Consider the following 27,500-nt stretch of genomic DNA (forward strand, 5'->3'; position numbering starts at 1 on the left):
AAAATCTACGAAAGCATATATATATATATATATATATACACACACACACCAACATATATTGTGTGTATGTATGTGTGTGTGTGTGTATATATATATATAGATAGATAGATATACACACACACACACAAACTATGTATCTGAATCTATATATTTCAAAGTTATTTATATCACATATACACACACATATACACATTACATATACACATATATATATATTTCTATATAGATTTATAGCTCATTTCAGACAAATCTATATCTGCATTTATATATTATATTATATTATATTTCATGCTGCTCTGGCGTGCTCTGGTCCCTTGGGGTCACGAAGAGTCGGATACGACTAAACGACTAAACAACAACAACAATATATTTCATATATATATATATATATATATATGCAGGTTTTGGTGTCTTCGGGTGTCTTCCCGTGTAAGAGTCGGGGTGTCTGTGCGACGTTTCGACGAGGTCTCACTCGTCATCTTCAAGATGAAGATGACGAGTGAGACCTCGTCGAAACGTCGCACAGACACCCCGACTCTTACACGGGAAGACACCCGAAGACACCAAAACCTGCATTCCTGTACCCGTGAAAATCTACGAAAGCATATATATATATATATATATATATATATATATATATATATTTATAAACACACAATATACATATATTATATATATACATTTAAAAATCCTCATAGATATTTGTATGTATACTTCCAGATATATTCATGGTTCATATCTATATAGATATGCGCACTTCATATATAAAGATATATAATACAGCACGTCTCGTAAACTCTATGGTTTCCACCATAGAGAGAGCCGAGCCCTTCCTTCCCCCCCCCGCTCGCTGATTGGCGGCGGAGTCGGGAGAGCCCGCCCACCGCGCGGGGAGACGAGGCTCCTCCCCTTCCCCTCCTTTATAAGCCTCCGTCTCCCTGCGCCGTTCTGTGCTCGTGTATTTTTCCCCCGCCTCCTAAGGTCACGTGGTGCGGGGAGGCTCGTCTCTGGAAGCGACGTCATCGCCAGGCGCAGGGTGGCGTGGGGCGTCGCTGCCGAGGGAGAAGGTGAGGCGGCGGGGCCGCGGGGGTTGCCATGGCGACGGGGGTGGGGTGGGGGGAGGCCCGTCGCCCTCTGGGGTGGGCGAGGGAGGCCGCCTGGGGGGTCAGGGGGGAGGGAGCCCCTCAGGCAGTGGCCGGCCAGGTGGACCCCCAAAATAATGGGGAGCCCCCCCCCCAAAGGCAGGGCCTGAGAGCAGCAGCAACAGCAGCGCTGCCCCCTCTTCCCATTCCCAGAGGAGTTTCGTCGACTCCAAAAGTGGAAACACAGCACAGCCTTCCTGGCTGCTGCCATTATTATTATTATTATTATTATTATTATTATTATTATACGATACGATAATCTTAACTGTCCTTGTCCCATACAGAACAACGAAACTGAAAAAAATCTACACCAGGCATTCAGAAACCAACAACAGGTAGGTAGCCGTGTTGGTCTGCCATAGTCAAAATTAAAAAGTTCCTTCCAGTAGCACCTTAAAGACCAACTAAGTTAGTTATTGACTAAACCATTTTTCACCTTCTCACCCCTTGCCTTTTCCTGTAAGACCTATTGCAGTCATTAAGAGTCGTCAACAGGCTCATCTCAGCTATCTGCCAATCTCCCATTCCCACCACCCTTCTGAGTAATACCCCTCCCCACCTTCTCACTATATAGAAGGATCTGGCAACTTCTGTTTCAGTGTATCTGAAGAAGTGTGCATGCACACGAAAGCTCATACCAAGAACTAACTTAGTTGGTCTTTAAGGTGCTACTGGAAGGAATTTTTTTATATAGAAACCAGCAAGCCTGCTATCCCAGCCTGGTTAACCCCCTAAAAACTCTGATACCCCATAATTAAATGCAATATATTCCCACAGAGACTACCTTACACTGCGTTTAAAACCAAAATCGCATTATATAATATTATTATTACTATCACTATATTTCTATTTTATTTGTTTGTTCGTTATTGCATTATAGTTATTAGCCACACCTTGTGCATGACTTGCAGTATTTTAAGCAAGCCAACGCATGGGTATATTAAAACTAGGTTTTTTTATTTAAAAAAATGGACAACACAAAAAAACAAAGGCAGCTCTGCTTTTAAATGTGTTTGTGGGAGGGGAAGGGGGGATTATTGGGGTTTTTTTGTTCTTGCTCTTATGTGTTTTGTGGTGTGTGTGTTTTTTAAAAATGGGTTTTTATGTTGCGAACTGCCCTGAGAGGTAAGGGTAAAGGGCGGTATGCGAATTAATTAAAAGCAAGCTGACTAAAGTAAAAAATGCAAAAAGTGTTTGGGTTATGCGCTCCCTCAGTTTGTCCAGTCCTCTTCTAAAGCTATCCCAAGCTGGTGTCCATCAGCACATCTTTCACCTGTAAGCTTCATGTGATTTGTTGCTATTCCAAATGGGAACTGCAGGATTAACATGGATAACCTAATGATGATTGTGCCAACAAAACAAAACAAAAAACCAGCAGTAGGGCCACACCCTAAAGCTGGCACTTGCTTGAGGTACTTCTTAATTAAGACCATTCATCTATCTAGATCAGGGGTAGTCAACCTTTTTATACCTACCGGCCACTAATGCATCTTACTTGATGGTAAAATTTCCTTACCGCCCACCAACGCTCGCTGTGCCGTAGAACCCCCTTCAGCCCACCTAGAATCCTTAAGTGTGTGGTGGAGTCTCCTTCTTTGGAGGTCTTTAAGCAGAGGCTTGACAATCATATGTCAGGAGTGCTCTGGTGGTGTTTCCTGCTTGGCAGGGGGTTGGACTCGATGGCCCTTGTGGTCTCTTCCAACTCTATGATTCTATTCTATTCTAGGGACCAGGTTGACAACTCCTGATCTAGATGCTTTATATTAGGGATGCCGGTGGCACTGTGGGTTAAACCACAGAGCCTAGTACTTGCTGATCAGAAGGTTGGCGGTTTGAATCCCCACGACAGAGTGAGCTCCCGTTGCTCGGTCCCTGCTCCTGCCAACCTAGTAGTTCAAAAGCACGTTAAAGTGCAAGTAGATAAATAGGTACCGCTCCAGCGGGAAGGTAAACGGCATTTCCGTGCGCTGCTCTGGTTCGCCAGAAGCGGCTTAGCCATGCTGGCCACATGACCCGGAAGCTGTACGCCGGCTCCCTCGGCCAATAAGGCGAGATGAGCGCCGCAACCCCAGAGTCGGCCATGACTGCACCTAATGGTCAGGGGTCCCTTGACCTTTACTAACATTTTATATTGTAAGCAGCCTTGAGCAAGGTTTGAACTTTGGAAAGGAGGCATACAAATAAATTGTTGACTGATTGTTGACTGTTTGGTAGGTTAGGCTGAGAGGCAACAACCAGCTCCCAGGGTCACCCAGTGAACTTTGTGGCCAAGTGGGGATTCCAGTGCTGTTCTCTTCCAGGTCCTGTTCTCTTCCCGGTCCTTGTCCAACACTCACATATCTCTCTCTCATATGTGTGTTTGTGTGGTAACAACCTTTCCTTTCTGTTTGTTGATTCTAGTGTTCTCCCACTAGCCTGCCTCCTCCAGTGGTGCCCATCTCTGGCCGGTGCACCATGGCGCGTTACCACATCCGCGAGTACCGCCCCGAGGACTACGAGACGGCGCGCGACTTGTTTGCCACAGGGATGAGCGAATATGTGCCCACCCTGTGCGTGCACATGCTGAAGCAGCCCTGGCTAATCCTGCTCCTGGCCTGCACCTTTTGCTTGCTGCTGACCAGCTCCAAATCGCTCCTGCTGCCCATCCTGGCCGTCACCCTGCTGCTGGCCGTCGGCCGGCAACTCCTAGGCTACATCTGGTCCATGTACATCGACCACTGCTTGCAGGAGGACCTGCTGGACATCAAGGCTGCTTACCTGGGAGACAAGGGCTCCTGTTTCTGGGTGGCCGAGGCAGATGAGCGTGTGGTGGCCATTGTGGGTGCCAGGCCCTCTGAGGAACACCTAGGAGAGCTCATGTTGAAGCGCATGTCGGTTCGGAAGGACTATCGCGGCCTTGGCATTGCCAAGGCCCTCTGCAGGACAGTGATCTCCTTTGCCCGAGAGCATGGCTACCAGTCTGTGGTGCTGAACACCCTCATGGTGCAGCATGAGGCCCGCGCCATGTACGAGGGCGTCGGCTTCCGCATGTACCACCACTACGTCCTGCCCACCATCTACGGCAGGTTGGCCAACTGCACCGTTTCCAAGTATCGCTATGATATCCCCTCCGTGGACTGAGGAGGGAAACCGGGGAGTGGTCATGGTGTCTGCTTGGGTCTGGTCTTTCATCCCATTTGTCCCTTGGGCATTTGGTGCTGTTGATTACGTGGTGCCAAGAGAATTGGAAGTGGTTTGTTCTGGTGCTGAGCAAAGGGGTGTCTCCTTTCGGACTTTTCCAGTTTGCTGCAGAGGGCACTTGACAGCCAAGTTCCAAGGAATTCTAGTAATGAAGGAAACCGTAACTAGTAATATTTCCAGAAGGATCCTTTCCTTTTTGCTTCCAAGGTGTTTGTGGGAAAATGGGAGTCCCGGTTTGGAAGGGATGTGTGGCTTTACAGGACTGAGTTTTCATTGCCGGAGAAAGTGGGCTTCTCTGGTGGCCTCATCTCAGCACTTCTGAACTTGCACGGAAGCCGCTCTTTGCCTTGTTCCTTGAGAGGACTGGTGGTGGCCCAAGTGGCAAGCTACCAGCCCAAGTGCCAGGAGAGACTATTGCTGCTGTCACAAGGGCCTTTGTTCTTTTCTTTTTTGCCTTCTGGGTTGGGCTCAGGCCTCAGAGGCCCTTCCATCACATCACCTTGATGCAAAGATTTGTTTGTTTCCTCAGGGCATGCAGCACATTGAGCTCTGCGTCCGATTAAATGTGCAGGAAATTCATTCTTCGTGCTCTTCAATGCAACCCAAATGCTGCTGTTTTCAGATGGAACATAACCTCTTAACTACATTCATTTGAACTCGCTTAATAACTCCAGCAGTTGTCTTTGGCAGAGATCTGTGTCTCTGGTGTGTCCTTTGAGATGTGATCCTACCTGAGGAGATAATGCTTTTCCTTCTTTGCGTTCCCCTTATTATGGTCGCAAAATTATGACTACTGTTTTTCTATAAACCAAGGGCCAAGAATAAATCTCTCCAATACATTTGTACAGGGGAATGTTCTCGCAAGTTTTTCTGCCAAAACAATAATAGCATTAATTTATCATTTATATGCTGGCCATCTGACTGGGTTGCCCCAGCCACTCTGGGTGGCTTCTAACAAAAAACAGTAAAAGCACAATACAGTGGTTCCTTGGTTCTCAAACTTAATCCGTCCTGGAAGTCCGTTCCAAAACCAATCTAACAAGACCACTGATTCATAAAATGAAAACAATAAATAATGTACTACAGTCACACAATCAGTAGCTGAACTGGGTTCCACGCAAAACAAAAACTGGGTTCCAGGCAAAAACAAAAATGCAAAATAAATAGCAAAAACACTAGGGTTAGGGTCAGGGTTACTGTAACACACAAAATGGAAGTGTGGCACTCAGATTGGAAGTGTAACACTCAAAACGGAGCACGTTCGGCTTCTGAAAAAAGTTTGCAAACGGGAACACTTCTGGGTTTGCAGTGTTTGGGTTCCAAGTTGTTTGAGTACCAAGGCATTTGAGAACCAAGGTAGCACTGTACAACATTATGCACTAAAAACTTCCTTGAACGGGGCTGCCTCCAGATGTCTTCTACAAATCACATAGCTGCTGCAGAGAGGGTTTCCACAGGGCAGGTGCAACTAACAGAAAAGCCCTTTGCCTGGTTCCCTGTAACCTCATCTCTTGCAAAGAGGGAACCACCAGAAGCTCCTTGGAGCTGGATCTCAGTGTCCAGGCTAGACGATTAGGGTGGAGATGCTCTTTTAGGTATACATGGCCAAAGCCATTTAGGGCTTTAAAGGTGCTCGGAAACACACTGGGAGCCAGTGTAGGTTTTTTAGGACTGGTGTTATATAGTTCCTGCGGGTGCTCCCAGTCGCCAGTCTAGCTGCCACATTCTGGATTAGTTGTAGTCGCCTTCAAAGGTAGCCCCGTGTAGAGTGCACTGAATTCTCGAAAAAGCAAGACACTTCCGTTAGCCTTGTGGTTGCTCTAGAAAAAGGACAAGAAACAAGAACTGTAGAGTTGGAAGGGACCCTGAGGGTCATCTAGACCAACCCCCTGCAGTGCAGGAATCTCAACTAAAGCATCCCCTGCAGATGGCCAGCCAACCTCTGCTTAAAAACCTCCAAGGAAGGAGAGGGAGTCCATTCTACTGTCAAGCAGCTCTTGCTGTCAGAATGTTCTTCCTGATGTTTAGTCGGCATCTCTTTGTTTCTTGAAGCCGTTGGTCCACGTCATACCCTCCAGAGCAGGAGAAAACAATGGTCGCCACCTGTATTTTAAAGATCTAAGAGCCTATATTTCCACACTTTGCTGTATGTTTTGTGATTCTAAATCTGCTGGGCTTCTCTCACCAATGAATACTTGCACCAAACCTTGTTCTTGCCATCCAGGAATTCTCCTTTCTATACACTTACATTTTGCATTAACAGTTAGACTTTCAAAAAGTTAAAATAAGACTAAAAACAGATTAAAACTCCTACCAACTTTCTAAGCACCTGGGCTGGCATGCCTGAACGAAAACATTTGACGCAGGCACCGAAAAGTGAAGGGGCATGGCCTGATACCACACTCTTGCTCCTGAAAAAATATTGAGGAGCCATAGCTGGCTTATTGAGAGTGTTGGTTTTTGCACATCTATCGTTAGTGATCAGAAAGACTGCATCTTCCAGAAGGGTTTCCCACTGCCTGCCCCAGGGTTTAGGGTGTGCACATTCTCTCCACCTGAGAGGCTTTGAGTTACATGATACAGCCTCATAGGAGTCGAGTTACTTTCATTAATTTGTTTATTTTGTAAAATTTATATACCACTTTGGTTGTAGGGGGAGATATCAAAAGAGGTTTACAAAATAGATAATAAAAACATTTTTTAAAAAATTCAGCTGTAAAAGTAAGTAAAAAAGCAAAAGCCACAATAAAATAGACTAAAACAAATCAAAACTCATTCAGACTTCTGGGTGGGAATGACTTCCGCAGGCGCCAAAAATAACAGTGATGACTCCTGCATGATATCAATAGGGAGTTCCAAAGTGTAGGTGCTGCCACACTAAATGATCAGGTTCATTATTACTATTATTATGTTTTCACGTAAAGTTTAAGGTACCAAACAGAACAATAAAAATTGCAAACAAATGTGGGGCAATCAAATTTTCAGATCGATGGCAGAAGGGTTCCGTATCCATGTCAAATGTCGTCCATAACGTTCATTTACAATCGGGTTCTTATAATAGGGCCAGTTTTGCCATTCAAGTGGTCAACTGGGTGCAGGTGGGGCAATCAGACCTCGCAGGCAAACTGGTCCCAAGTTGTTAAGGGCCTTCCTTATATGCTAATAGTAACACCTTGCTAGAAAAATCCAACCTGTGCTGCTGATAGAAGTAGTGCGACTCACGCAACACGCTGGCGATTAATATACACAGAATAATAATTATACATACTTTATCAACCTTCTGAGAAAAATACAAAACATTAAACAAAGCCGCAGAGACTTGCGAACTACCCAGCCTAAAATGAACTTATGATGTCTGGTTTCAATAGATTTTTCAAATGCTTAACTCAGCCTTTTAGATAAGTTCATGAAGATACCAACAAAAGGTAAGTTCAGTGTTATTCACAATACCAGGAGATACTAGGGGAGCTGTAGATAGATGTTAATAAAGTTGTAGACAATGAAGTTGTTGACGGCGTTTTGCACCTGTTTCGCCCTGGCAGTCCAAGTAATCAAAAGGCCGCTGTTTGCCCCCGATGGAGCCCTTTAACTGGGGCTTGCAGGTAGCACACTCCAAATATTGTTTTCTGGGCTTCTTCAGTGGTCTAATCTCAAAGTCTTGATAACGTATATTGATATTCAGTCTTATAGAGAATACTCTTTCTTGGCTTAAGCTTAAGAGACTGATTTGCTTAGCCATTGTGAATAACACCAAACTTACTTTTTGTTGGTATCTTCATGAACTTACCTAGAAGACTGAGTTAAGCATTTAAAAAATCTATTGAAACCAGACATTATAGGCTAATAGTGTTAATAGAGAAATCTGAGGGCTCCCTTGGACAAAAAACAAGGACCCCAGCCATGAATACCAGAGCAAAACAGTAGCCAGTAGGCTTGGTCTTTATTGAAGACTGTCATGACAGGACTCCCACCTGCCACCAGGTGGAACAAGATGGAAGCCCCCAACAAAAGAGCCCCCAAACTTTTATTAGCTGCTAATCCCCATGTTACACCCCCCCAAACTACATCACTAATACATCACAGTTACATCATGAAAGGGGAGGTCTGGTGGCCGGAATCTGAGCATCCTGGACCCTGCCCCATGGTTCTCCTTGCCCTCCACCAAACACCCATCAAGTGTAACAAAAGAGAGGTTTACATTTCCCTGTTTCCCAGCCAAGTTAATCACACCCTTTTGTCTCCATCTGGGTTTGTTATTTCTGGAATGGCTACCTGTCTGGCACTCAGGTATCAGGAGGCCAGGGATTATCACTCAGGCAGAGAAGCTGCTGAGGAGCTGAGCTCACATGTCTATATGAATTTCTGAAGTTTTCCCTGTGAGCCAGTACATAGATACATCGATCAGTGAATTCTTACATTTGGTATCATGCAGCAAAGGCCCTTTGAATAAACAGGAATAAACTGTGATGAAGTGTTTTGTGGGGACAAATCACAAGAGTCACAAAAGTGTGCTGATTTTGGTAGTGGGCTGCATGTGCATGATATCTGCTGGAGGGGCAACCCCCCCCCAACCTGTACATAAATTCCTGCAACAGTTGTAACACCTTGAGCTTGGCCAGGTAGCAAGCAGATAGACCACAAGTGCAGACCTCTGTGAGCTTTGAGCAAACGAAGGCACCCAGATGGGCTTTTTCCTCCTTAAAAGTTTCAAGGGAGGAACTTCAGCTTTGCTGCTCAGCTGCCCTTCTCACTGATTGCAATGGTGGCAGGGAGGCTGTGATGCGTGCAGTGGGTGGGATCTGGCATCAGAGCACCCTGCAGGGGATGATGTGCGGGGAAGGATCCCAGCTTGCCTGGAGGGAAGAGAAGGCTGGATCTCTGCCTTGGGCTTGCGTGCAGCCTGCTTTCTGGTTGGCTGCTCCCGGAGGAGCAGGAAGAGGAGGAGGAGGAGAATCGCTCACTGGCAGCTGCCCAGCTTGCAAAACCAAGCTGCAAGCAGGTTAAGGGAGAAGGGAGAAGGGGGATTGGAGGTCCTGCGATCAGGACTGCTGACACACCTGGCAGCAGGTAAGAGAGAAAGAAAGAGAGAGAGAGGTGTGCGATATCAGGGCTGAGAGTGTTCCACATAATCAAAGCCTGCTGGACCAGGCCAGCACATAGCTGTTAACCTTCCCTTTTTTGCGGGAAATTCCCTTATTCCAGCGCCATTTCCCCCTGCTATCCCGGATTGTTAGATATCCTGTAGACTGTCCCTGGGACAGGTGAGGCTGCTAATCCCTTATTTTTGAGGCTAAAGGTAAAGGGACCCCTGACCATTAGGTCCAGTCGTGACCGACTGGGGTTGCAGCGCTCATCTCGCTTTATTGGCCGAGGGAGCCGGCGTACAGCTTCTGGGTCATGTGGCCAGCAGGACTAAGCCCCTTCTGGCGAACCAGAGCAGCGCATGGAAATGCCATTTACCTTCCCGCCGGAGTGGTACCTATTTATCTACATGCACTTTGAGGTGCTTTTGAATTGCTAGGTTGGCAGGCGCAGGGACCGAGCAACAGGAGCTCACCCCGTCGTGGGGATTTGAACCGCCGACCTTCTGATCGGCAAGTCCTAGGCTCTGATTTAACCCACAGCGCCACCCGCGTCCCTCTATTTTCAAGGCTCCTGATCCCTTATTTTCAAATCTGAAAGTTGACAGCTATGGGCCAGTATCCCACTGAAGCAAGGCATCCTAGGTAGCCAACCAGATGCCCGTTGGAGGAGTAGGAAACCCTGAGGTGGCCTCAGGTTCAAATCCCGAGTCTCCTATTAAAAAGGCGAGATATAAATGCAATACAGTGACCAGAAACGCGCTTTGCATGCTGAGGGTCCCTTGCTTCATGCCTGCGGCATCCCAAGCAAGAGAAACTTGGCTGCAGCACAGCCAGGCCTCCACTGCACAAAAGGGATAAAGCCTCTGGAATTGCAAATGACCCAGCAATAAACCAACCACAAGATGACTCAAAGCCGCCCAGCCTAATCCTGGCAAATGGGGGAGGGGGGAGCGTGGGGGGCAAAGTCTTGTAGCTGCAATGGAATGCAAGAGTAACCTGACGTTGATGGGGATGGGGGGGGAAGGGTTTCCCCTACCCATCTTAGTTTCTTGTCTTGCATACCACCAACAGATTCCTTTGGGTACTCCCCCTGCCAATAAATAAAAGTTTAATATTTAACCAACTGCTCCTCTGAGTCTCCTTCTGGGCTGTGTCAAAAGGTTTCTTGCTGACCGCTCTCAAAGCACCTCCAGTTTGTTTCCATTTCAAATCATCATCATCATCATCTATTTTAAAATTAATAGTTTGCTTTGGGGGGGGGTCAGGCTCTGATTGCTACCCCACCAAAAACTTTTTAGCGGTCCCCCCCTCACAAAAATGTATCTGTAAAAAATGAGTTTTGTGACACCACCCAAAATGTGTGTGTCCTCTTTTTTTCTTTTTTTTTCAAGGGATTGGAAATACTGGAAGTGATTGGAAGGTCTTTTGCAAAGCAACTTTAAGAACTGGAGTTCTCACCCTATCCAGTTTTGCTCATCACTTGGGCTACTTTGACATGAACCTGCCCCCCGCTCAAGAGTTTGCCATGGGTCATGGTGGTCCTAAGCCCCCAAAGGTCTACCCACTCCAGGAATAGACTGTCCTATTGGCATCTGTCTGTTTTGGGTGATGATGGAGGAGTGTGCTGTTTTTAGATATCTGGCTTTAGAGCCGTGCTTCTCAATGTATTTGGGAATACTAAAACCCACTCCCAGTGGCCTCCCACCCGACCCTGTCAAAAGCATTATTCTGAATAGTGGCTTGCACAGCCCACTAAGAGAATAACCCAATAAAGTTCAAAGCTGTCACAGCTAATTCCACCTGTGTTAGGGTTGTGATACATCCAGAATTTCCCGTACATACACGGAATACTGCAGTCAGAAGCGGTGTCTGGGCAGAAATCAGTTAAATGTCCGGGGAAATCTGGATGTATGGCAACCCATGTCTGCAGTGTCGTATTTGAAGCCAATTTTTTGAAGTTCATTTAAACTTTGGGCAAAAATAAATAAATAGCTCAACAACTCTTGTGTCCGGATTTTTTTCACTCTTTGAAATATGGCAACCCTTCCTTTGTTCAAAATCCAATTGAAGCTCATTAGTTTAATTAGTTCAACAAAACTGATGAACTTGATCCAGGGATGCCAGCTAGTCATTTATGCCTCCATGATACATGACAATATAAAAAAGATGTTTAAAATGAGTTTATCAAAACGGCCCAAAGCATTTCTGTTAGGGATTATAGAGGCAGAAATCCCACCCCCATCAAAATAAGAATGTTGAAGTTATTTATGTATGTAAGAATAGCAGATAGGAATTTATACGTGCAGAAATGGAACAAAGAAGTTCCAACTAAAATGGATAAATAAGATATGTAGAACTGGCAAAATTTACAGCAAAATTAAGAGAATCTAATGATGAGTGTTTTATGGAAGAATTGATTGCTTTTTCAGACTATTTTGAAGAATTATAATAGTACAATGAACTCGTGAGCAGGATTTGAGCTATGAGCAACAGAAGTAATTATAAAATTGTGGTTATGATTCGGTAGATCGAAAATAGGGTGCAGCAGAAGGGGAGGAACAACAGCTCTGGGGAAAGGCATGGGAAGTCGACAAAAATAAAAGACGAAATTATGTTATGACCGTTTGTGCTAAAAATGTTGAAACTTAATAAAATACATAAAAAGTAATTTATGCCTCCGACGTCCCCCTTGTCTCTTTCTGCCCCCCTAGGTGGTAATAATAATAATAATAATAATAATAATAATAATAATAATAATAATAATAATTTTTATTTATACCCCAACCCCACCCTCCCCAGCCAAGACCAGGCTCAGGGTGGCTAACACCAGGTATAGAAACAATTGATTAAAATACAACTTAAAACAAGATTTAGTACAACATTAAAATGCAGACTCATTTCAGTAGAAACTCAAATCAAACAAATTTTGGGGATGAAAACGTCAAATTTTCACCAAGGCCAACTATCCAGACTGGTCCTATGTGGGCCAGAAAAAAGCCAGGGAAGTCCCCAAATAGGAGTTCCATCACAGAAAGAGTAAGGAAAGAGGGGGAGGGGATCAAGTTGATTCCAATCCAAAAGCCAGGTGGAACAACTCTGTCTTACAGGCCCTGCAGAAAGAAATCAGATCCTGCAGAGCCCTGGTCTCATGAGACAGAGCGTTCCACCAGGCTGGGGCCAGTGTTGAAAAGGCCCTGCCTCTGGTTAAGGCTAATCTGATTTCCTTAGGGCCTGGGACCTCTAGGGTGTTGCTATTTATGGACCGTAAGGTCCTCCTTGGGACATACTGGGAGAGGCAGTCCTGTAGTTATGAGGGTCCAAGGCCGTGAAGGGCTTTAAAGGTCAAAACCAGCACCTTAAACCTGACCCTGTACTCCACCGGGAGCCAGTGCAGCTGGAAAAGCCCTGGGTGAATATGCTCCCATGGCAGGGACCCCATGAGGAGCCTCGCTGCAGCATTCTGCACCCGCTGGAGTTTCTAGGACAGCTTCAAGGGCAGCCCCGCCAAGAGCGAATTACAGTAGTCCCACTGCCCCCAAGAGGGACTGCCAATTTAGAGGCTTCCCCTAGCCGCTTGAAACGAGCAATTAGTCCTACCCCAAGGAATCCGACAAGCCGTTTGTTCTGTTTTCCAGGGAGACGAGGAAGGCAAATTAAAGATGGGCGAGTACCGTATTCGCAGGTTTGAAGATCGGGACTACGAAGCCGCCCGCACGATATTTTCCTGGGGGATCAACGAACATGCTCCTGCAGGTTTCCGGCATGTTCTTTCTTGCCCGCAGACCCACCTGTTGCTCCTGGGCGTGCTCCTCACAACCTACCTGGGCACCTCTTCCCTTCTCCTTTCCCTCGGCGCCGTGGCTGTCCTGTTGGCCGTGGGCTGGATTTTCACGAAGCGCCTCTGGGCGGACTATGTGCACGAGGCTCTTGCCACGGACATGAAGGACATCCGCCAGACCTACCTGGTGCCCAAAGACTGCAGCTTCTGGGTGGCAGAGGCTGGCGGCGAAGTGGCGGGCATCGTCGCCGCCACCCACCCAGAAGACCCGTCTCTGCGCGGCAGGGCACTGGAGCTGAAGCGCATGTCTGTGGCAAAGGCGCACCGGGGCCACGGACTCGGCAAGGCTCTCACCAGGACGGTCCTCCTCTTCGCCCAGGAGCACGGGTACAAGGAGGTGGTCCTGGGCACCTCCATGGCGCAGGTGGCGGCCCATCGGACGTACGAGGGTATGGGCTTCCGCAAAGTCAAAGAGATATGCCCCACCGTCCTCTGTAAGCTGCTGAGGTTCTACATCTACATCTACCGCTACGAAATCGGAGGATCTCACTGACACCAGCAACCCAGAGGGGAGATGCCTTGCCTCACGGAGGAAGAATCATAGAATCACAGAGTTGGAAGAGACCACAAGGGCCATCGAGTCCAACCCCCTGCCAAGCAGGAAACACCATCAGAGCACTCCTGACATATGGTTGTCAAGCCTCTGCTTAAAGACCCCCAAAGAAGGAGACTCCACCACACTCCTTGGCAGCAAATTCCACTGTCAAACAGCTCTTACTGTCAGGAAGTTCTTCCTAATGTTTAGGTGGAATCTTCTTTCTTGTAGTTTGGATCCATTGCTCCGTGTCCGCTTCTCTGGAGCAGCAGAAAACAACCTTTCTCCCTCCTCTATGTGACATCCTTTTATATATTTGAACATAGCTATCATATCACCCCTTAACCTCCTCTTCTCCAGGCTAAACATGCCCAGCTCCCTTAGCCGTTCCTCATATGGCATCGTTTCCAGGCCTTTGACCATTTTGGTTGCCCTCCTCTGGACACGTTCCAGTTTGTCAGTGTCCTTCTTGAACTGTGGTGCCCAGAACTGGACACAGTACTCCAGGTGAGGTCTGACCAGAGCAGAATACAGTGGCACTATTACTTCCCTTGATCTAGATGCTATACTCCTATTGATGCAGCCCAGAATTGCATTGGCTTTTTTAGCTGCCGCGTCACACTGTTGGCTCATGTCAAGTTTGTGGTCAACCAAGACTCCTAGATCCTTTTCACATGTACTGCTCTCAAGCCAGGTGTCACCCATCTTGTATTTGTGCCTCTCATTTTTTTTGCCCAAGTGCAATACTTTACATTTCTCCCTGTTAAAGTTCATCTTGTTTGTTTTGGCCCAGTTCTCTAATCTGTCAAGGTCGTTTTGAAGTGTGATCCTGTCCTCTGGGGTGTTAGCCACCCCTCCCAGTTTGGTGTCATCTGCAGATTTGATCAGGATGCCCGAAGAGAGATTGTGGAAGAGATTGTGGCCTGTTTGCAGACAGGTGCCAACTAGGGAGGAGGGAGAAAGAACGTTGATCCGATGAGCCTTAAAAGTGAGCCCACCTAACGTGCACTGATTTGCCAGAGATGCACATACTAGCAACTGTTAGCGAAAATAACCAGGGATTTTTCTCAGCTGAAACTCACCAGAACTCAGTTCTGGCACCCCTCAGGTGGATGCCATTTCCATTACAAGAGAACAAGAGTTCATGGTGAATTCTGGCACCTCTTTTTCAAAAATAATAGCACTGAAGAAAACCATACAGAAATGCCTCCAATTTTGCTTTGCCAAAAATGTGTATATTAGGGGGAGGTTCGCAGCAGAACGTTAGTGAATTTTCAAGAGGATTTTCACAATAAATGAATGAATGTGCAAACTGGATATGCCGAGAACTGATGACTGGGGAAATGAAATTAAATACTTTATTGTCACTTGTGCAACTTGTATACAGTGAGATTACACCAGCACCCCCCACTCAGCTCTCTTAGTCTTAATTCCCCTTGTTTACTGACGCACACCCACCAAACCCGAAAGTCAGTTGCCCTGTTGTTATCTTTTCATTCAGCAGCTTAACAGCCCACGGATAGAAGCTATTCTTTACCCTGTTGGCGTGACTAATCATGCTTCTATATCTTCTGCCCGAGGGCAGGAGATCAAGAAAGTGCCAGCCAGGGTGTGAATCATGCCTGAGAATTTTCCTCACTCTCCCGAGGCAACGTTCTTCCACTATTTCATCCAGTAGATTCCCGGGACAGCCCATAATATCTTGTGCTGTATTCACCACCCTCTGTAGGCACTTCCTATCAGATGATGTCAAACCAGGGTACCACACCGTGATGCAGTATGAAAGAACACTTTCTATTGTGGACCAGTAGGAGGAGGTCATCAAATGTTGATTGACATTGTTCTTCCGCAATGCTCTGAGGAGATGGAGTCTCTGTTGGGCTTTCTTAACCACCTGAGTTGTACTGATTTCCCAAGTAAGGTCTTCACTGAGATAAACTCCTAGGAATTTAAAGGAAGAGACTCTCCACACAGCCCTCCCCGATGTACAACGGAGCTAGTTCTCCTCTCTTCCTCCGAAAGTCCAACACCATCTCCTTTGTCTTGCTGATATTAAGGTGCAAGTTGTTCCCTAGGCACCATGTAGATATGAGACTCAAACTGACGTATTTCGTGGACCAGTTGGACGCAGAGGAATAGTGGGAGAAACCAGCTGGGGGACCCCAAGGGAAGAGGGCTCAGAGCCCAGGGATTGGCAATGGGAAGACCATAAGTGGTCAGAGGGAGAAGATGGGGGGAAGAGGTGGTGTCGGAAGCTGAGGAAGCAACAGGGCTCAGTGAGCGGGGAGAGTCTGTGGCAGAGAGAAGGCCAGACTCAGTGGCAGAAGCTGAAGCAGGCATGGGGAGGAAGGAGGCCAAGAGACAGAGATGGGGCAGAGCCACAAGTGTCTCCCCCTCCTTCTGAGACCAGCTCCCCTCCCCACTGGTCTCCTAGGAGAGGTATGAAAAGGGTTGAGAAGTGGGCAATGTGCAGGCACAGTCTCCGATTGCTTGGAAAATACCCTGGAGAGGAAGAAACTTAGGCAGCTGTGGGGAAGTCAGGACCTTCAGTCTCAGCAACTGCTTCATGGGGTCCGGAGCTGTCGGAAATGAGTTGCTGTGCTCATTAGGTCTGACACTCCTGCGCAGATCCCGTTTTTGCTAATAAAGTATTAACTCCCAGTTGCTCAGTTTGCTCTTTTCAGAGTCAAGGCCAGCGCTTGGTACTGTATACTTGAAGGAGTGCCTCCACCCCCATCGTTCTGCCCGGACACTGAGGTCCAGCTCTGAGGGCCTTCTGGCGGTTCCCTCATTGTGAGAAGTGAGGTTACAGGGAACCAGACAGAGGGCCTTCTCGGTGGTGGCACCCTCCCTGTGGAACGCCCTCCCATCAGATGTCAAAGAGATAAACAACTACCTGACATTCAGAAGACATCTTAAGGCAGCCCTGTTTAGGAAAGTTTTAAATATTTAATGCTGTATTGTTTTTAACACTCGATTGGGAGCCACCCAGAGTGGCTGGGGAAACTCAGCCAGATGGGCGGGGTATAAATAACAAATTATTATTATTATTATTATTATTATTATTATTATTATTATTATTACAGTGGTACCCCGCAAGACGAATGCCTCGCAAGACGGAAAACCCGCAAGACGAAAGGGTTTTCTGTTTTGGAGGCGCTTCGCAAGACGAATTTCCGTATGGGCTTGCATCGCAAGACGAAAGCCCATAGGGAAATGCTGGCGGTCGGGAGCAAAGACTTTCGCCCACAGCCAGCCTTCAGAAGAGGACCTCTTCTGAAGGCCGGCGGGGGGCAAAAGTCTTAAAATGCTGGCGGGCGGGAGCGAAGCGTTCGCTGCCGACCCCCAGCATTTTAAAATCTCCAAGGGACAGCAGAGAAGTCTCTGTCCTGGGGAGATTTTAAAATGCTGGGGGTCGGCAGCGCTTCGCTCCCGACCCCCAGCATTTTAAAACGCTGTTCCGAAGGGGGGGGCGGGGCGTGCTCCTGGGCGTGCTCCTCACAACCTACCTGGGCACCTCTTCCCTTCTCCTTTCCCTCGGCGCCGTGGCTGTCCTGTTGGCCGTGGGCTGGATTTTCACGAAGCGCCTCTGGGCGGACTATGTGCACGAGGCTCTTGCCACGGACATAAAGGACATCCGCCAGACCTACCTGGTGCCCAAAGACTGCAGCTTCTGGGTGGCAGAGGCTGGCGGCGAAGTGGCGGGCATCGTCGCCGCCACCCACCCAGAAGACCCGTCTCTGCGCGGCAGGGCACTGGAGCTGAAGCGCATGTCTGTGGCAAAGGCGCACCGGGGCCACGGACTCGGCAAGGCTCTCACCAGGACGGTCCTCCTCTTCGCCCAGGAGCACGGGTACAAGGAGGTGGTCCTGGGCACCTCCATGGCGCAGGTGGCGGCCCATCGGACGTACGAGGGTATGGGCTTCCGCAAAGTCAAAGAGATATGCCCCACCGTCCTCTGTAAGCTGCTGAGGTTCTACATCTACATCTACCGCTACGAAATCGGAGGATCTCACTGACACCAGCAACCCAGAGGGGAGATGCCTTGCCTCACGGAGGAAGAATCATAGAATCACAGAGTTGGAAGAGACCACAAGGGCCATCGAGTCCAACCCCCTGCCAAGCAGGAAACACCATCAGAGCACTCCTGACATATGGTTGTCAAGCCTCTGCTTAAAGACCCCCAAAGAAGGAGACTCCACCACACTCCTTGGCAGCAAATTCCACTGTCAAACAGCTCTTACTGTCAGGAAGTTCTTCCTAATGTTTAGGTGGAATCTTCTTTCTTGTAGTTTGGATCCATTGCTCCGTGTCCGCTTCTCTGGAGCAGCAGAAAACAACCTTTCTCCCTCCTCTATGTGACATCCTTTTATATATTTGAACATAGCTATCATATCACCCCTTAACCTCCTCTTCTCCAGGCTAAACATGCCCAGCTCCCTTAGCCGTTCCTCATATGGCATCGTTTCCAGGCCTTTGACCATTTTGGTTGCCCTCCTCTGGACACGTTCCAGTTTGTCAGTGTCCTTCTTGAACTGTGGTGCCCAGAACTGGACACAGTACTCCAGGTGAGGTCTGACCAGAGCAGAATACAGTGGCACTATTACTTCCCTTGATCTAGATGCTATACTCCTATTGATGCAGCCCAGAATTGCATTGGCTTTTTTAGCTGCCGCGTCACACTGTTGGCTCATGTCAAGTTTGTGGTCAACCAAGACTCCTAGATCCTTTTCACATGTACTGCTCTCAAGCCAGGTGTCACCCATCTTGTATTTGTGCCTCTCATTTTTTTTGCCCAAGTGCAATACTTTACATTTCTCCCTGTTAAAGTTCATCTTGTTTGTTTTGGCCCAGTTCTCTAATCTGTCAAGGTCGTTTTGAAGTGTGATCCTGTCCTCTGGGGTGTTAGCCACCCCTCCCAGTTTGGTGTCATCTGCAGATTTGATCAGGATGCCCGAAGAGAGATTGTGGAAGAGATTGTGGCCTGTTTGCAGACAGGTGCCAACTAGGGAGGAGGGAGAAAGAACGTTGATCCGATGAGCCTTAAAAGTGAGCCCACCTAACGTGCACTGATTTGCCAGAGATGCACATACTAGCAACTGTTAGCGAAAATAACCAGGGATTTTTCTCAGCTGAAACTCACCAGAACTCAGTTCTGGCACCCCTCAGGTGGATGCCATTTCCATTACAAGAGAACAAGAGTTCATGGTGAATTCTGGCACCTCTTTTTCAAAAATAATAGCACTGAAGAAAACCATACAGAAATGCCTCCAATTTTGCTTTGCCAAAAATGTGTATATTAGGGGGAGGTTCGCAGCAGAACGTTAGTGAATTTTCAAGAGGATTTTCACAATAAATGAATGAATGTGCAAACTGGATATGCCGAGAACTGATGACTGGGGAAATGAAATTAAATACTTTATTGTCACTTGTGCAACTTGTATACAGTGAGATTACACCAGCACCCCCCACTCAGCTCTCTTAGTCTTAATTCCCCTTGTTTACTGACGCACACCCACCAAACCCGAAAGTCAGTTGCCCTGTTGTTATCTTTTCATTCAGCAGCTTAACAGCCCACGGATAGAAGCTATTCTTTACCCTGTTGGCGTGACTAATCATGCTTCTATATCTTCTGCCCGAGGGCAGGAGATCAAGAAAGTGCCAGCCAGGGTGTGAATCATGCCTGAGAATTTTCCTCACTCTCCCGAGGCAACGTTCTTCCACTATTTCATCCAGTAGATTCCCGGGACAGCCCATAATATCTTGTGCTGTATTCACCACCCTCTGTAGGCACTTCCTATCAGATGATGTCAAACCAGGGTACCACACCGTGATGCAGTATGAAAGAACACTTTCTATTGTGGACCAGTAGGAGGAGGTCATCAAATGTTGATTGACATTGTTCTTCCGCAATGCTCTGAGGAGATGGAGTCTCTGTTGGGCTTTCTTAACCACCTGAGTTGTACTGATTTCCCAAGTAAGGTCTTCACTGAGATAAACTCCTAGGAATTTAAAGGAAGAGACTCTCCACACAGCCCTCCCCGATGTACAACGGAGCTAGTTCTCCTCTCTTCCTCCGAAAGTCCAACACCATCTCCTTTGTCTTGCTGATATTAAGGTGCAAGTTGTTCCCTAGGCACCATGTAGATATGAGACTCAAACTGACGTATTTCGTGGACCAGTTGGACGCAGAGGAATAGTGGGAGAAACCAGCTGGGGGACCCCAAGGGAAGAGGGCTCAGAGCCCAGGGATTGGCAATGGGAAGACCATAAGTGGTCAGAGGGAGAAGATGGGGGGAAGAGGTGGTGTCGGAAGCTGAGGAAGCAACAGGGCTCAGTGAGCGGGGAGAGTCTGTGGCAGAGAGAAGGCCAGACTCAGTGGCAGAAGCTGAAGCAGGCATGGGGAGGAAGGAGGCCAAGAGACAGAGATGGGGCAGAGCCACAAGTGTCTCCCCCTCCTTCTGAGACCAGCTCCCCTCCCCACTGGTCTCCTAGGAGAGGTATGAAAAGGGTTGAGAAGTGGGCAATGTGCAGGCACAGTCTCCGATTGCTTGGAAAATACCCTGGAGAGGAAGAAACTTAGGCAGCTGTGGGGAAGTCAGGACCTTCAGTCTCAGCAACTGCTTCATGGGGTCCGGAGCTGTCGGAAATGAGTTGCTGTGCTCATTAGGTCTGACACTCCTGCGCAGATCCCGTTTTTGCTAATAAAGTATTAACTCCCAGTTGCTCAGTTTGCTCTTTTCAGAGTCAAGGCCAGCGCTTGGTACTGTATACCTGAAGGAGTGCCTCCACCCCCATCGTTCTGCCCGGACACTGAGGTCCAGCTCTGAGGGCCTTCTGGCGGTTCCCTCATTGTGAGAAGTGAGGTTACAGGGAACCAGGCAGAGGGCCTTCTCGGTGGTGGCACCCTCCCTGTGGAACGCCCTCCCATCAGATGTCAAAGAGATAAACAACTACCTGACATTCAGAAGACATCTTAAGGCAGCCCTGTTTAGGAAAGTTTTAAATATTTAATGCTGTATTGTTTTTAACACTCGATTGGGAGCCACCCAGAGTGGCTGGGGAAACTCAGCCAGATGGGCGGGGTATAAATAACAAATTATTATTATTATTATTATTATTATTATTATTATTATTATTATTATTACAGTGGTACCCCGCAAGACGAATGCCTCGCAAGACGGAAAACCCGCAAGACGAAAGGGTTTTCTGTTTTGGAGGCGCTTCGCAAGACGAATTTCCCTATGGGCTTGCATCGCAGGACGAAAGCCCATAGGGAAATGCTGGCGGTCGGGAGCAAAGACTTTCGCCCACAGCCAGCCTTCAGAAGAGGACCTCTTCTGAAGGCCGGCGGGGGGCAAAAGTCTTAAAATGCTGGCGGGCAGGAGCGAAGCGTTCGCTGCCGACCCCCAGCATTTTAAAATCTCCAAGGGACAGCAGAGAAGTCTCTGTCCTGGGGAGATTTTAAAATGCTGGGGGTCGGCAGCGCTTCGCTCCCGACCCCCAGCATTTTAAAACGCTGTTCCGAAGGGGGGGCGGGGACACCTGCCCCAGCCGCCCCACTTCGGAAAGCTGTTCCGAAGTGGGGAGGGGGGGCGGGGACACCTGTCCCAGCCGCCCCACTTCGGAAAGCTGTTCCGAAGTGGGGAGGGGGGGCGGGGACCTCTTCTGAAGGCGGGCAGGGGGCGAAAGTCTTTGTCCCCCCTGCCTGCCTTCCCAGGGGCTTTTAAATCGCCCCGGACAGCGGAGAAGTCCTCCGCTGTCCCAGGGTTTTTTAAAATGCTGGGGGTGGGAAGAAAAGCCCTTGTCCCCCCCCCCAGCCTTCAGAAGAGGTCCGGGGACAGTCTGGTCTGAAGGCGGTTTCCCTAGGAACGCGTTAATTGATTTTCAATGCATTCCTATGGGAAACCGTGCATCGCAAGACGAAAAAACCGCAAGACGAAGAGACTTGCGGAACGAATTAATTTCGTCTTGCGAGGCACCACTGTATTATTATAGAAGCTGCATTGGCCTCGCTTAACCAGAGCTGGAGTCTCTTCTCAGCTAGCAGCTAAGTTAAAACCTCGTCAGAGATCCTTCTCCTCTTCCCTTCCCAATTAAGCCACCCATTAGCCTGAGCTGCAGGCCTGCAGGAAGAGCAAAATGAAAGTTATCTTCATCACAGGTCATGAATTCCACAACCAAAGTGGATTTTGCAAGCTCTTAAGGTTGCTAAGAGACCTCAAGCCTGGAAGGAGAAACACCCCACCGGCTGTGCAATAGTCAGAAGACCTTAATGCCCTTCATAATAATAATAATAATAATAATAAATTTTTACTTATACCCCGCCCTTCCCAGTTCAGAAAACCGGGCTCAGGGCGACTAACAACAAATTTTAAACACTTAATTGATGCAACAAAAGCAGCATGAAATACAGTATAAAATGTGAATAACAATAAATTCAGAATTCAAAATCAATTGGGGGGGAAAATCCATCTAATAAACATTAGATGATCACCAGGTCTAGCTGGCTAAATTAGTCCTATTTGGGCCAGCCAGGAGATGAGGGGAGGATTAGCTGTGGGATCCCAGAGCGGGTAATCTTCATAAAAGGCGGAAGAGGAGGGAAGGGAAGGAAGGGGAATAAAAGATCAGGCTGAATTCAAATTAAAGGCCAAGCGGAATAGCTCTGTCTTACAGGCCCTGCGGAAGGAAGTTAAATCCTGAAGGGACCTAGTCTCATGAAACAGAGCATTCCACCAGGTCGGAGCCAACACTGAAAAGGCCCTGTCCCTGGTGGAGGATAATCTGACTTCCTTAGGGCCCGGAACTATGGTTATTCATGGACCTGAAGGTCCTCTGCAGGGCAGACCAGGAGAGGCGGTCCCATAGATACGAGGGCCCTAAGCCATAAAGGGCTTGTAGAGTTGGAAGGGACCCTGAGGGTCATCTAGTCCAACCCCCTTCAATGCAGGAATCTCGTTTGAACATGTTTCTTATAAATGCAATCTCATGTGGATACCAACTTGGACACTTTACACCAGGGGTCAGCAACCTTTTTCAGCAGGGGGCTGGTCCACTGTCCACCAGACTATGTGGTGGGCCAGACTATATTTTGGGGGGTGGGGATGAACAAATTCCTATGCCCCACAAATAACCCAGAGATTCATTTTAAATAAAAGGGCACATTCTACTCATGTAAAAACACACTGGTTCCTAGACTGTCTGCGGTGCGGATTGAGAAGGCGATTGGGCCGCATCCTGCCCCCGGGCCTTAGGTTGCCGACCCCTGCTTTACACCAATGTGTAAGTTTCAATTAAGGTGGGGTCTTGATGGTTACAGTATTTTTAACCTGGCTGGTAAGTTCCAACCCTCTCTAAACTCCCCACCTCCCTTCTGTTTTTCTCCTCTATTCTTTGTTCAAATCGATTTTTAGAAAACTGAAAAAAGCAGGCCAAACTGAAAAAAGTCCTGCTTGCCCGTGAGTCTCTGGAGGCCTCCAGTGCACAGCTGTCAACCGTCCCTTATTTGGCGGGAAAGTCCCTTATCCCAGCACTGTGTCCCGCTGCTGTCCCTTATTGATGATGCCCCTTAAATTTGCTGTTCTGGCTTCTGGGATAGCTGCGCAGCCTGCATTCGCTCCATAAGACGCAAACACATTTCCCCTTATTTTTTAGGAGGGAAAAAGTGAGTCTTATAGAGCAAAAAATACGGTAATAACAACCCCCACCCAAAGGCACTTTAACTCTCGGCTTTTGAGTCCCTCTTCTCCCATGAACTTGTTTCACACCACTCTCGGTTCTCCACCTGTAAAATGGGGACATTTTCACTGCAAAGGCAAACAGCCGTCCTCTGAACAGAAAGACAAAAAGACGATTACCAACCACACTTTTATTATTTCCTTTCAGAGAGGAAAATGCTGCCTTTGCAAAACAGCTTTTTCCTCCTCAAAAATCTGTTCTCCTTTCAGGTAATGCACTTCATTCCAACAGACCCCAGCTGGGTTAGGAGATAAGGATTTCCCCCACACACACTGCTTCACCTTGAGGCTTTTAAAAAACATTATACATTCAGACTGGAAAAAGCTCTCCTGGGAGTCATTTTGGGCAGCTTGCCTGACCCTATGGAGAGGTCTCTGGAGCGAGTTCTTGCATAGCTTCAGTCTATCTTAGTGGGGCTTATGCAGGAGACCTGCCCACTAGACCATGCTCCCGAGACCCTAGTGCAAAAGACTAGTTTCCGTATAAAGTCATGTTCCCGTGTAGAGGAAGAAGCGGAGTAAACTGTGCTGGGAGGGGAAATGAAGATACTTCTAGTAAAAGTCCTTCCTTTGTGGATCCACAAGCGGGGCTCACCTGGGCAGGTGCGTCGCAGGTTGGAAAATGCAAAGAGATGGCACATTTTGCCCTCCCAAACACAGTGTCTGCCTACCCACCCACGCTATGGGTGAATGTGAAAATGGGCTTCCTGGGCTTGCTGAATGAAAACGCCCATAAACAGCCACATTCTCAAAGATGGATGGGAGCACAGCCGGACCTCAACTCCCTGGGGAAAGTCCAGAGGGCCTGATAAGAACATGCAGAGGGCCACATTCAGTTCCCACTCCCCACTGCTTCAAAGGCAGTCTGTCCCACCTTGCACGGCAGGGAAATAGCAGGGGGCTTTGGGAAAGAAGAGTTTCCACCCAGATTCGCTACCGCCCTGGGCGGGACGGAATGAATTTAATGGAGAATATAAAAATCCTGGCCAAAACAACCCAGGCGGTTTGTGCTGATATCAACAGAGCAATAGATCACCTGCAGGTCATCCCACGACTAGGGGCAGATCCCCAACACACCTTTGAAGCACATGGCTGTACCCCCAAAGCATTCTGGGAACTGTAGTTTAAAGGCCCTGTAGGTCTGTGAGCAGGGGAACTACAGTTCCCATGGGTCTTTTGCAGGGGGGAGCTTTAAAACGTGGGCAGAATGCGCTTTGAATGCCTGGTGTGTGTCTGAGATAGGACTACCGAGCTTGCTTTTCAGAGCTGGTAGCGAAGACATCCTTCTTCCGCAGGACGGGCGGTCGAGGTGAAAAAGTAGAAGCGTCCGGACTGGGTGGATCTCCAATAGCAGGCTGGAGATCAAGTGACGAGTCCTTCCACTATGTGCACAGAAGCCCTTGACACCCACAGGCAACCCCCCCAAAAAAACACACACACCCATCCCCAGTCCTGGTATGTTGGGCTGCTGCCTGCAAGAGAAGAACATTCATGGCTGTCGGAGCCCCTGCTAAGAGCGGGAGGGGCGTCTCCAGACGTATTTTGACCTTTGGGGGCGACGCCAAGTGTTTCTGCCGCGCCCCCGCCACGGCCTGTCGTAGGGGTGGGCTCTTTCGCGTTGCTCGTGGGGGCGGTACTGTATGAACTCGGGGCGCCGCCTTCGCCAATCTCGTCTGGAGCGCCCGGCAATTGTAGGAATAGGGGAGCCGTCGGGGTGGTTTTCTGGAGGAAAGCGAGAAAGGGGTCAGAGTGGGGAAGCAAAGCAGGCACAGGAAGTAAAAGCAGCAGGTAAACCCAGAATCAGCTGCACAATTGAGACATCGTGTGTGAGCTTAGGATGAAGCCCTCTGGAGACTTAGGAAATGTATGTACCACTTTCAGCAGCTGAACTGGTTACCAGTCTCTGTTCTAGGCAGGGTAGATAAAAATCAATGGTTTTTTAAAAAAATAAAAAATAAGATTTTAAAAATTTAAATCAGATTTTTAAAAAAATTATAAAATGCTTTGGATGGAAAAACTAAAGATCAAATGCTTTTGGTGAAATAAACTTTCTAAAGATAGTTTTCTATTTAAGTTACATTATAGTCCAAAGGCTATACATCAGGAAATAAGGATGTGTTTAAAGTTTTTCATGTGTGCTAAGTCTAAGTCGTTTGGGGTTTTTTAATCGTTTAACTGCATCTGTTAACAAACATGGATACATATGCTACAATGCTATTGTTTTAGTTAAATAAATTGTTTAAATTGTTTTTAAGTAAATGATTATTTTTCTCCTTTCAATGAAGTGCAGCAGAAAAGTTGTCCAAATATAACTTATTAAACCTCACAATAATTTCATAATTATCTGTCTATGCATTTCTAATAGTATAACCAAATCAGTAATTTTTGATATAACTGTAAAATCTACTCTGAAAATTTATTATTCCAAAAATGAAACCTTCATCTGATCGTAAATATTAAAGATTATACCAGCAAGAATCAGTCTTTCTGTAAAAAAAATAATGTAAATAAAGTCTTACTGATTAGTGATTTAAATCAAATCCACCCTGGTTCGTGGGACAACTCCAAAGTGATGACAGTTCCCTTTCCAGCCCTAAACAGCTTGGATCCAGGATTCCCTACAAAATCATTTCCTCTCCCATGCAGAGAGGGCGAGTTGATGAAGAATGCAGGGTCTTTTTACTGGTTGCACCCAGATTCTGGACTACTTTGCCCTCAGGAGGCTCAGCTGGCCTCCTCCATTACTGTTTTGCTGGCAGGTGAAAATATTAGTATTCAAGGTAAGGAATTCCTATTTTATGTCTTTGCTTTATCTGCTGAACCTCCTCTCTTATATTTATGGAATGGTAACTGTATTCATATGGGACGCAGGTGGCGCTGTGGTGTAAACCACTGAGCCTTGGGCTTGCCAATCGGAAGGTCGGTGGTTCGAATCCCTGCGACAGGGTGAGGTCCCATTGTTTGGTCCCAGCTTCTGCCAACCTAGCAGTTCAAAAGCACGTCGAATGCAAGTAGATAAATAGATACTGCAGGAAGGTAAACGGCGTTTCCATGCACTGCTCTGGTTCGCCAGAAGCAGCTTAGTTATGCAGGCCACATGACCCGAAAAAATTGTCTGCGGAGAAACGTCGGATCCCTTAGCCAGTAAGGCGAGATGAGCACCACAACTCGAAAGTCGTTCGTGACTGGACTTAACTGTCAGGGGTCCTTTAGCTTTTTAACTGCATTTTGCCATTGAGTTTTAATGTTTTAAGCTGCCCCGAGCAATGGGCAGGATATAAATCTCTCTCTCCCTCCCTCATTTTTGTACAGTTGTACCTCTGCTCCCAAATGCCTTGGGAGTCGAACGTTCCGGCTCCCGGGCGATCGAAAACAAGTGGTGAGTGTTCCGGTTTTTGAACTTTTTTTGGAAACTGAACATCTGTCGTGGCCTCTGTTATTGTTTCCAGCGTGCCCGCGCAATCGGAAACCAATTGGAAGCCGCGACTTTGTTTCCAAACATTTCGGAAGTCAAATGGACGCTCCGTCTCCCTCTTCTGCCTTCAGGGACAGCTTGCCCCGCTGTCCCCCGAGTTTGTGGGGCTGGCGGGGGGAGAAGCAGGCTTGCTTCTCCCCCCCCCCCGCCAGCCTCCAGATCAGGTCGGAGAATAGTGGGGTGGCGGCGCTCCACCATCCCCCTATCCCCCGAGCTTGTGGGGCTGGCGGGGGGGAGAAGCAGGCTTGCTTCTCCCCCCCCCCCCAGCCTCCAGATCAGGTCGGGGAATAGCGGGATGGCGGCGCTGTGCCTCCCCGCTGTCCCCAGCTTTTGGGTGCAGGCTGCTGCCCGCAAACCTTGCGAGCCCGCGGGACATCCCGCCGGGCTTGCAAGACTTGCGGATAGCTTCCTGAAGCCTGCATTCGCCCCATAGGACGCACCCAGATTTCCCCTTCATTTTTGGAGGGGAAAAATGCGTCCTATAGGGAGAAACATACGGTAGAAAG

The 27,500-nt window shown here is 47.8% G+C and overlaps 4 protein-coding genes across 4 annotated transcripts in view; 3 read left to right on the plus strand and 1 right to left on the minus strand.

Annotated features, from left to right (window-relative positions):
• Positions 1 to 967: 967 nt before the first annotated feature.
• LOC309540096 (putative N-acetyltransferase camello) lies at positions 968 to 5,167 on the plus strand. The gene is made up of 2 exons (XM_082236771.1): positions 968 to 1,067; positions 3,543 to 5,167. The coding sequence occupies exon 2, from the start codon at positions 3,597 to 3,599 to the stop codon at positions 4,260 to 4,262; it is 666 nt and encodes a 221-aa protein (XP_082092897.1). The 5' UTR covers positions 968 to 1,067; positions 3,543 to 3,596; the 3' UTR covers positions 4,263 to 5,167.
• A 3,955-nt stretch (positions 5,168 to 9,122) lies between these two features.
• On the plus strand, positions 9,123 to 13,928 carry LOC309540095 (N-acetyltransferase family 8 member 3-like). Its single transcript, XM_082236770.1, has 2 exons — positions 9,123 to 9,389; positions 13,042 to 13,928. The coding sequence occupies exon 2, from the start codon at positions 13,066 to 13,068 to the stop codon at positions 13,735 to 13,737; it is 672 nt and encodes a 223-aa protein (XP_082092896.1). The 5' UTR covers positions 9,123 to 9,389; positions 13,042 to 13,065; the 3' UTR covers positions 13,738 to 13,928.
• Positions 13,929 to 16,146: 2,218 nt separating this feature from the next.
• LOC309541043 (N-acetyltransferase family 8 member 3-like) lies at positions 16,147 to 18,003 on the plus strand (the record flags this gene model as incomplete). Its single annotated transcript, XM_082238461.1, has 2 exons — positions 16,147 to 16,218; positions 17,202 to 18,003. The coding sequence occupies 2 exons, from the start codon at positions 16,147 to 16,149 to the stop codon at positions 17,796 to 17,798; spliced, it is 669 nt and encodes a 222-aa protein (XP_082094587.1). The 3' UTR covers positions 17,799 to 18,003.
• A 6,860-nt stretch (positions 18,004 to 24,863) lies between these two features.
• Positions 24,864 to 27,500, minus strand: part of LOC309540031 (PC-esterase domain-containing protein 1B-like) — a 39,780-nt gene continuing 37,143 nt past the window's right edge. Inside the window, exon 9 of the mRNA XM_082236615.1 lies at positions 24,864 to 25,241. Coding sequence (XP_082092741.1) covers positions 25,030 to 25,241 — 212 coding nt within the window. The 3' untranslated portion in view covers positions 24,864 to 25,029. The remainder of the gene's footprint in view (positions 25,242 to 27,500) is intronic.

The sequence above is a fragment of the Podarcis vaucheri genome (genome assembly GCF_965113315.1).
Source record: "Podarcis vaucheri genome assembly, chromosome: 9".
Lineage (NCBI taxonomy): Eukaryota > Metazoa > Chordata > Lepidosauria > Squamata > Lacertidae > Podarcis > Podarcis vaucheri.

Excerpts from the sequence above, each read along its gene's own strand:
- LOC309540096 (XM_082236771.1), top strand. The coding sequence starts at position 3,597 with ATGGCGCGTTACCACATCCGCGAGTACCGCCCCGAGGACTACGAGACG.
- LOC309540095 (XM_082236770.1), top strand. The coding sequence starts at position 13,066 with ATGGGCGAGTACCGTATTCGCAGGTTTGAAGATCGGGACTACGAAGCC.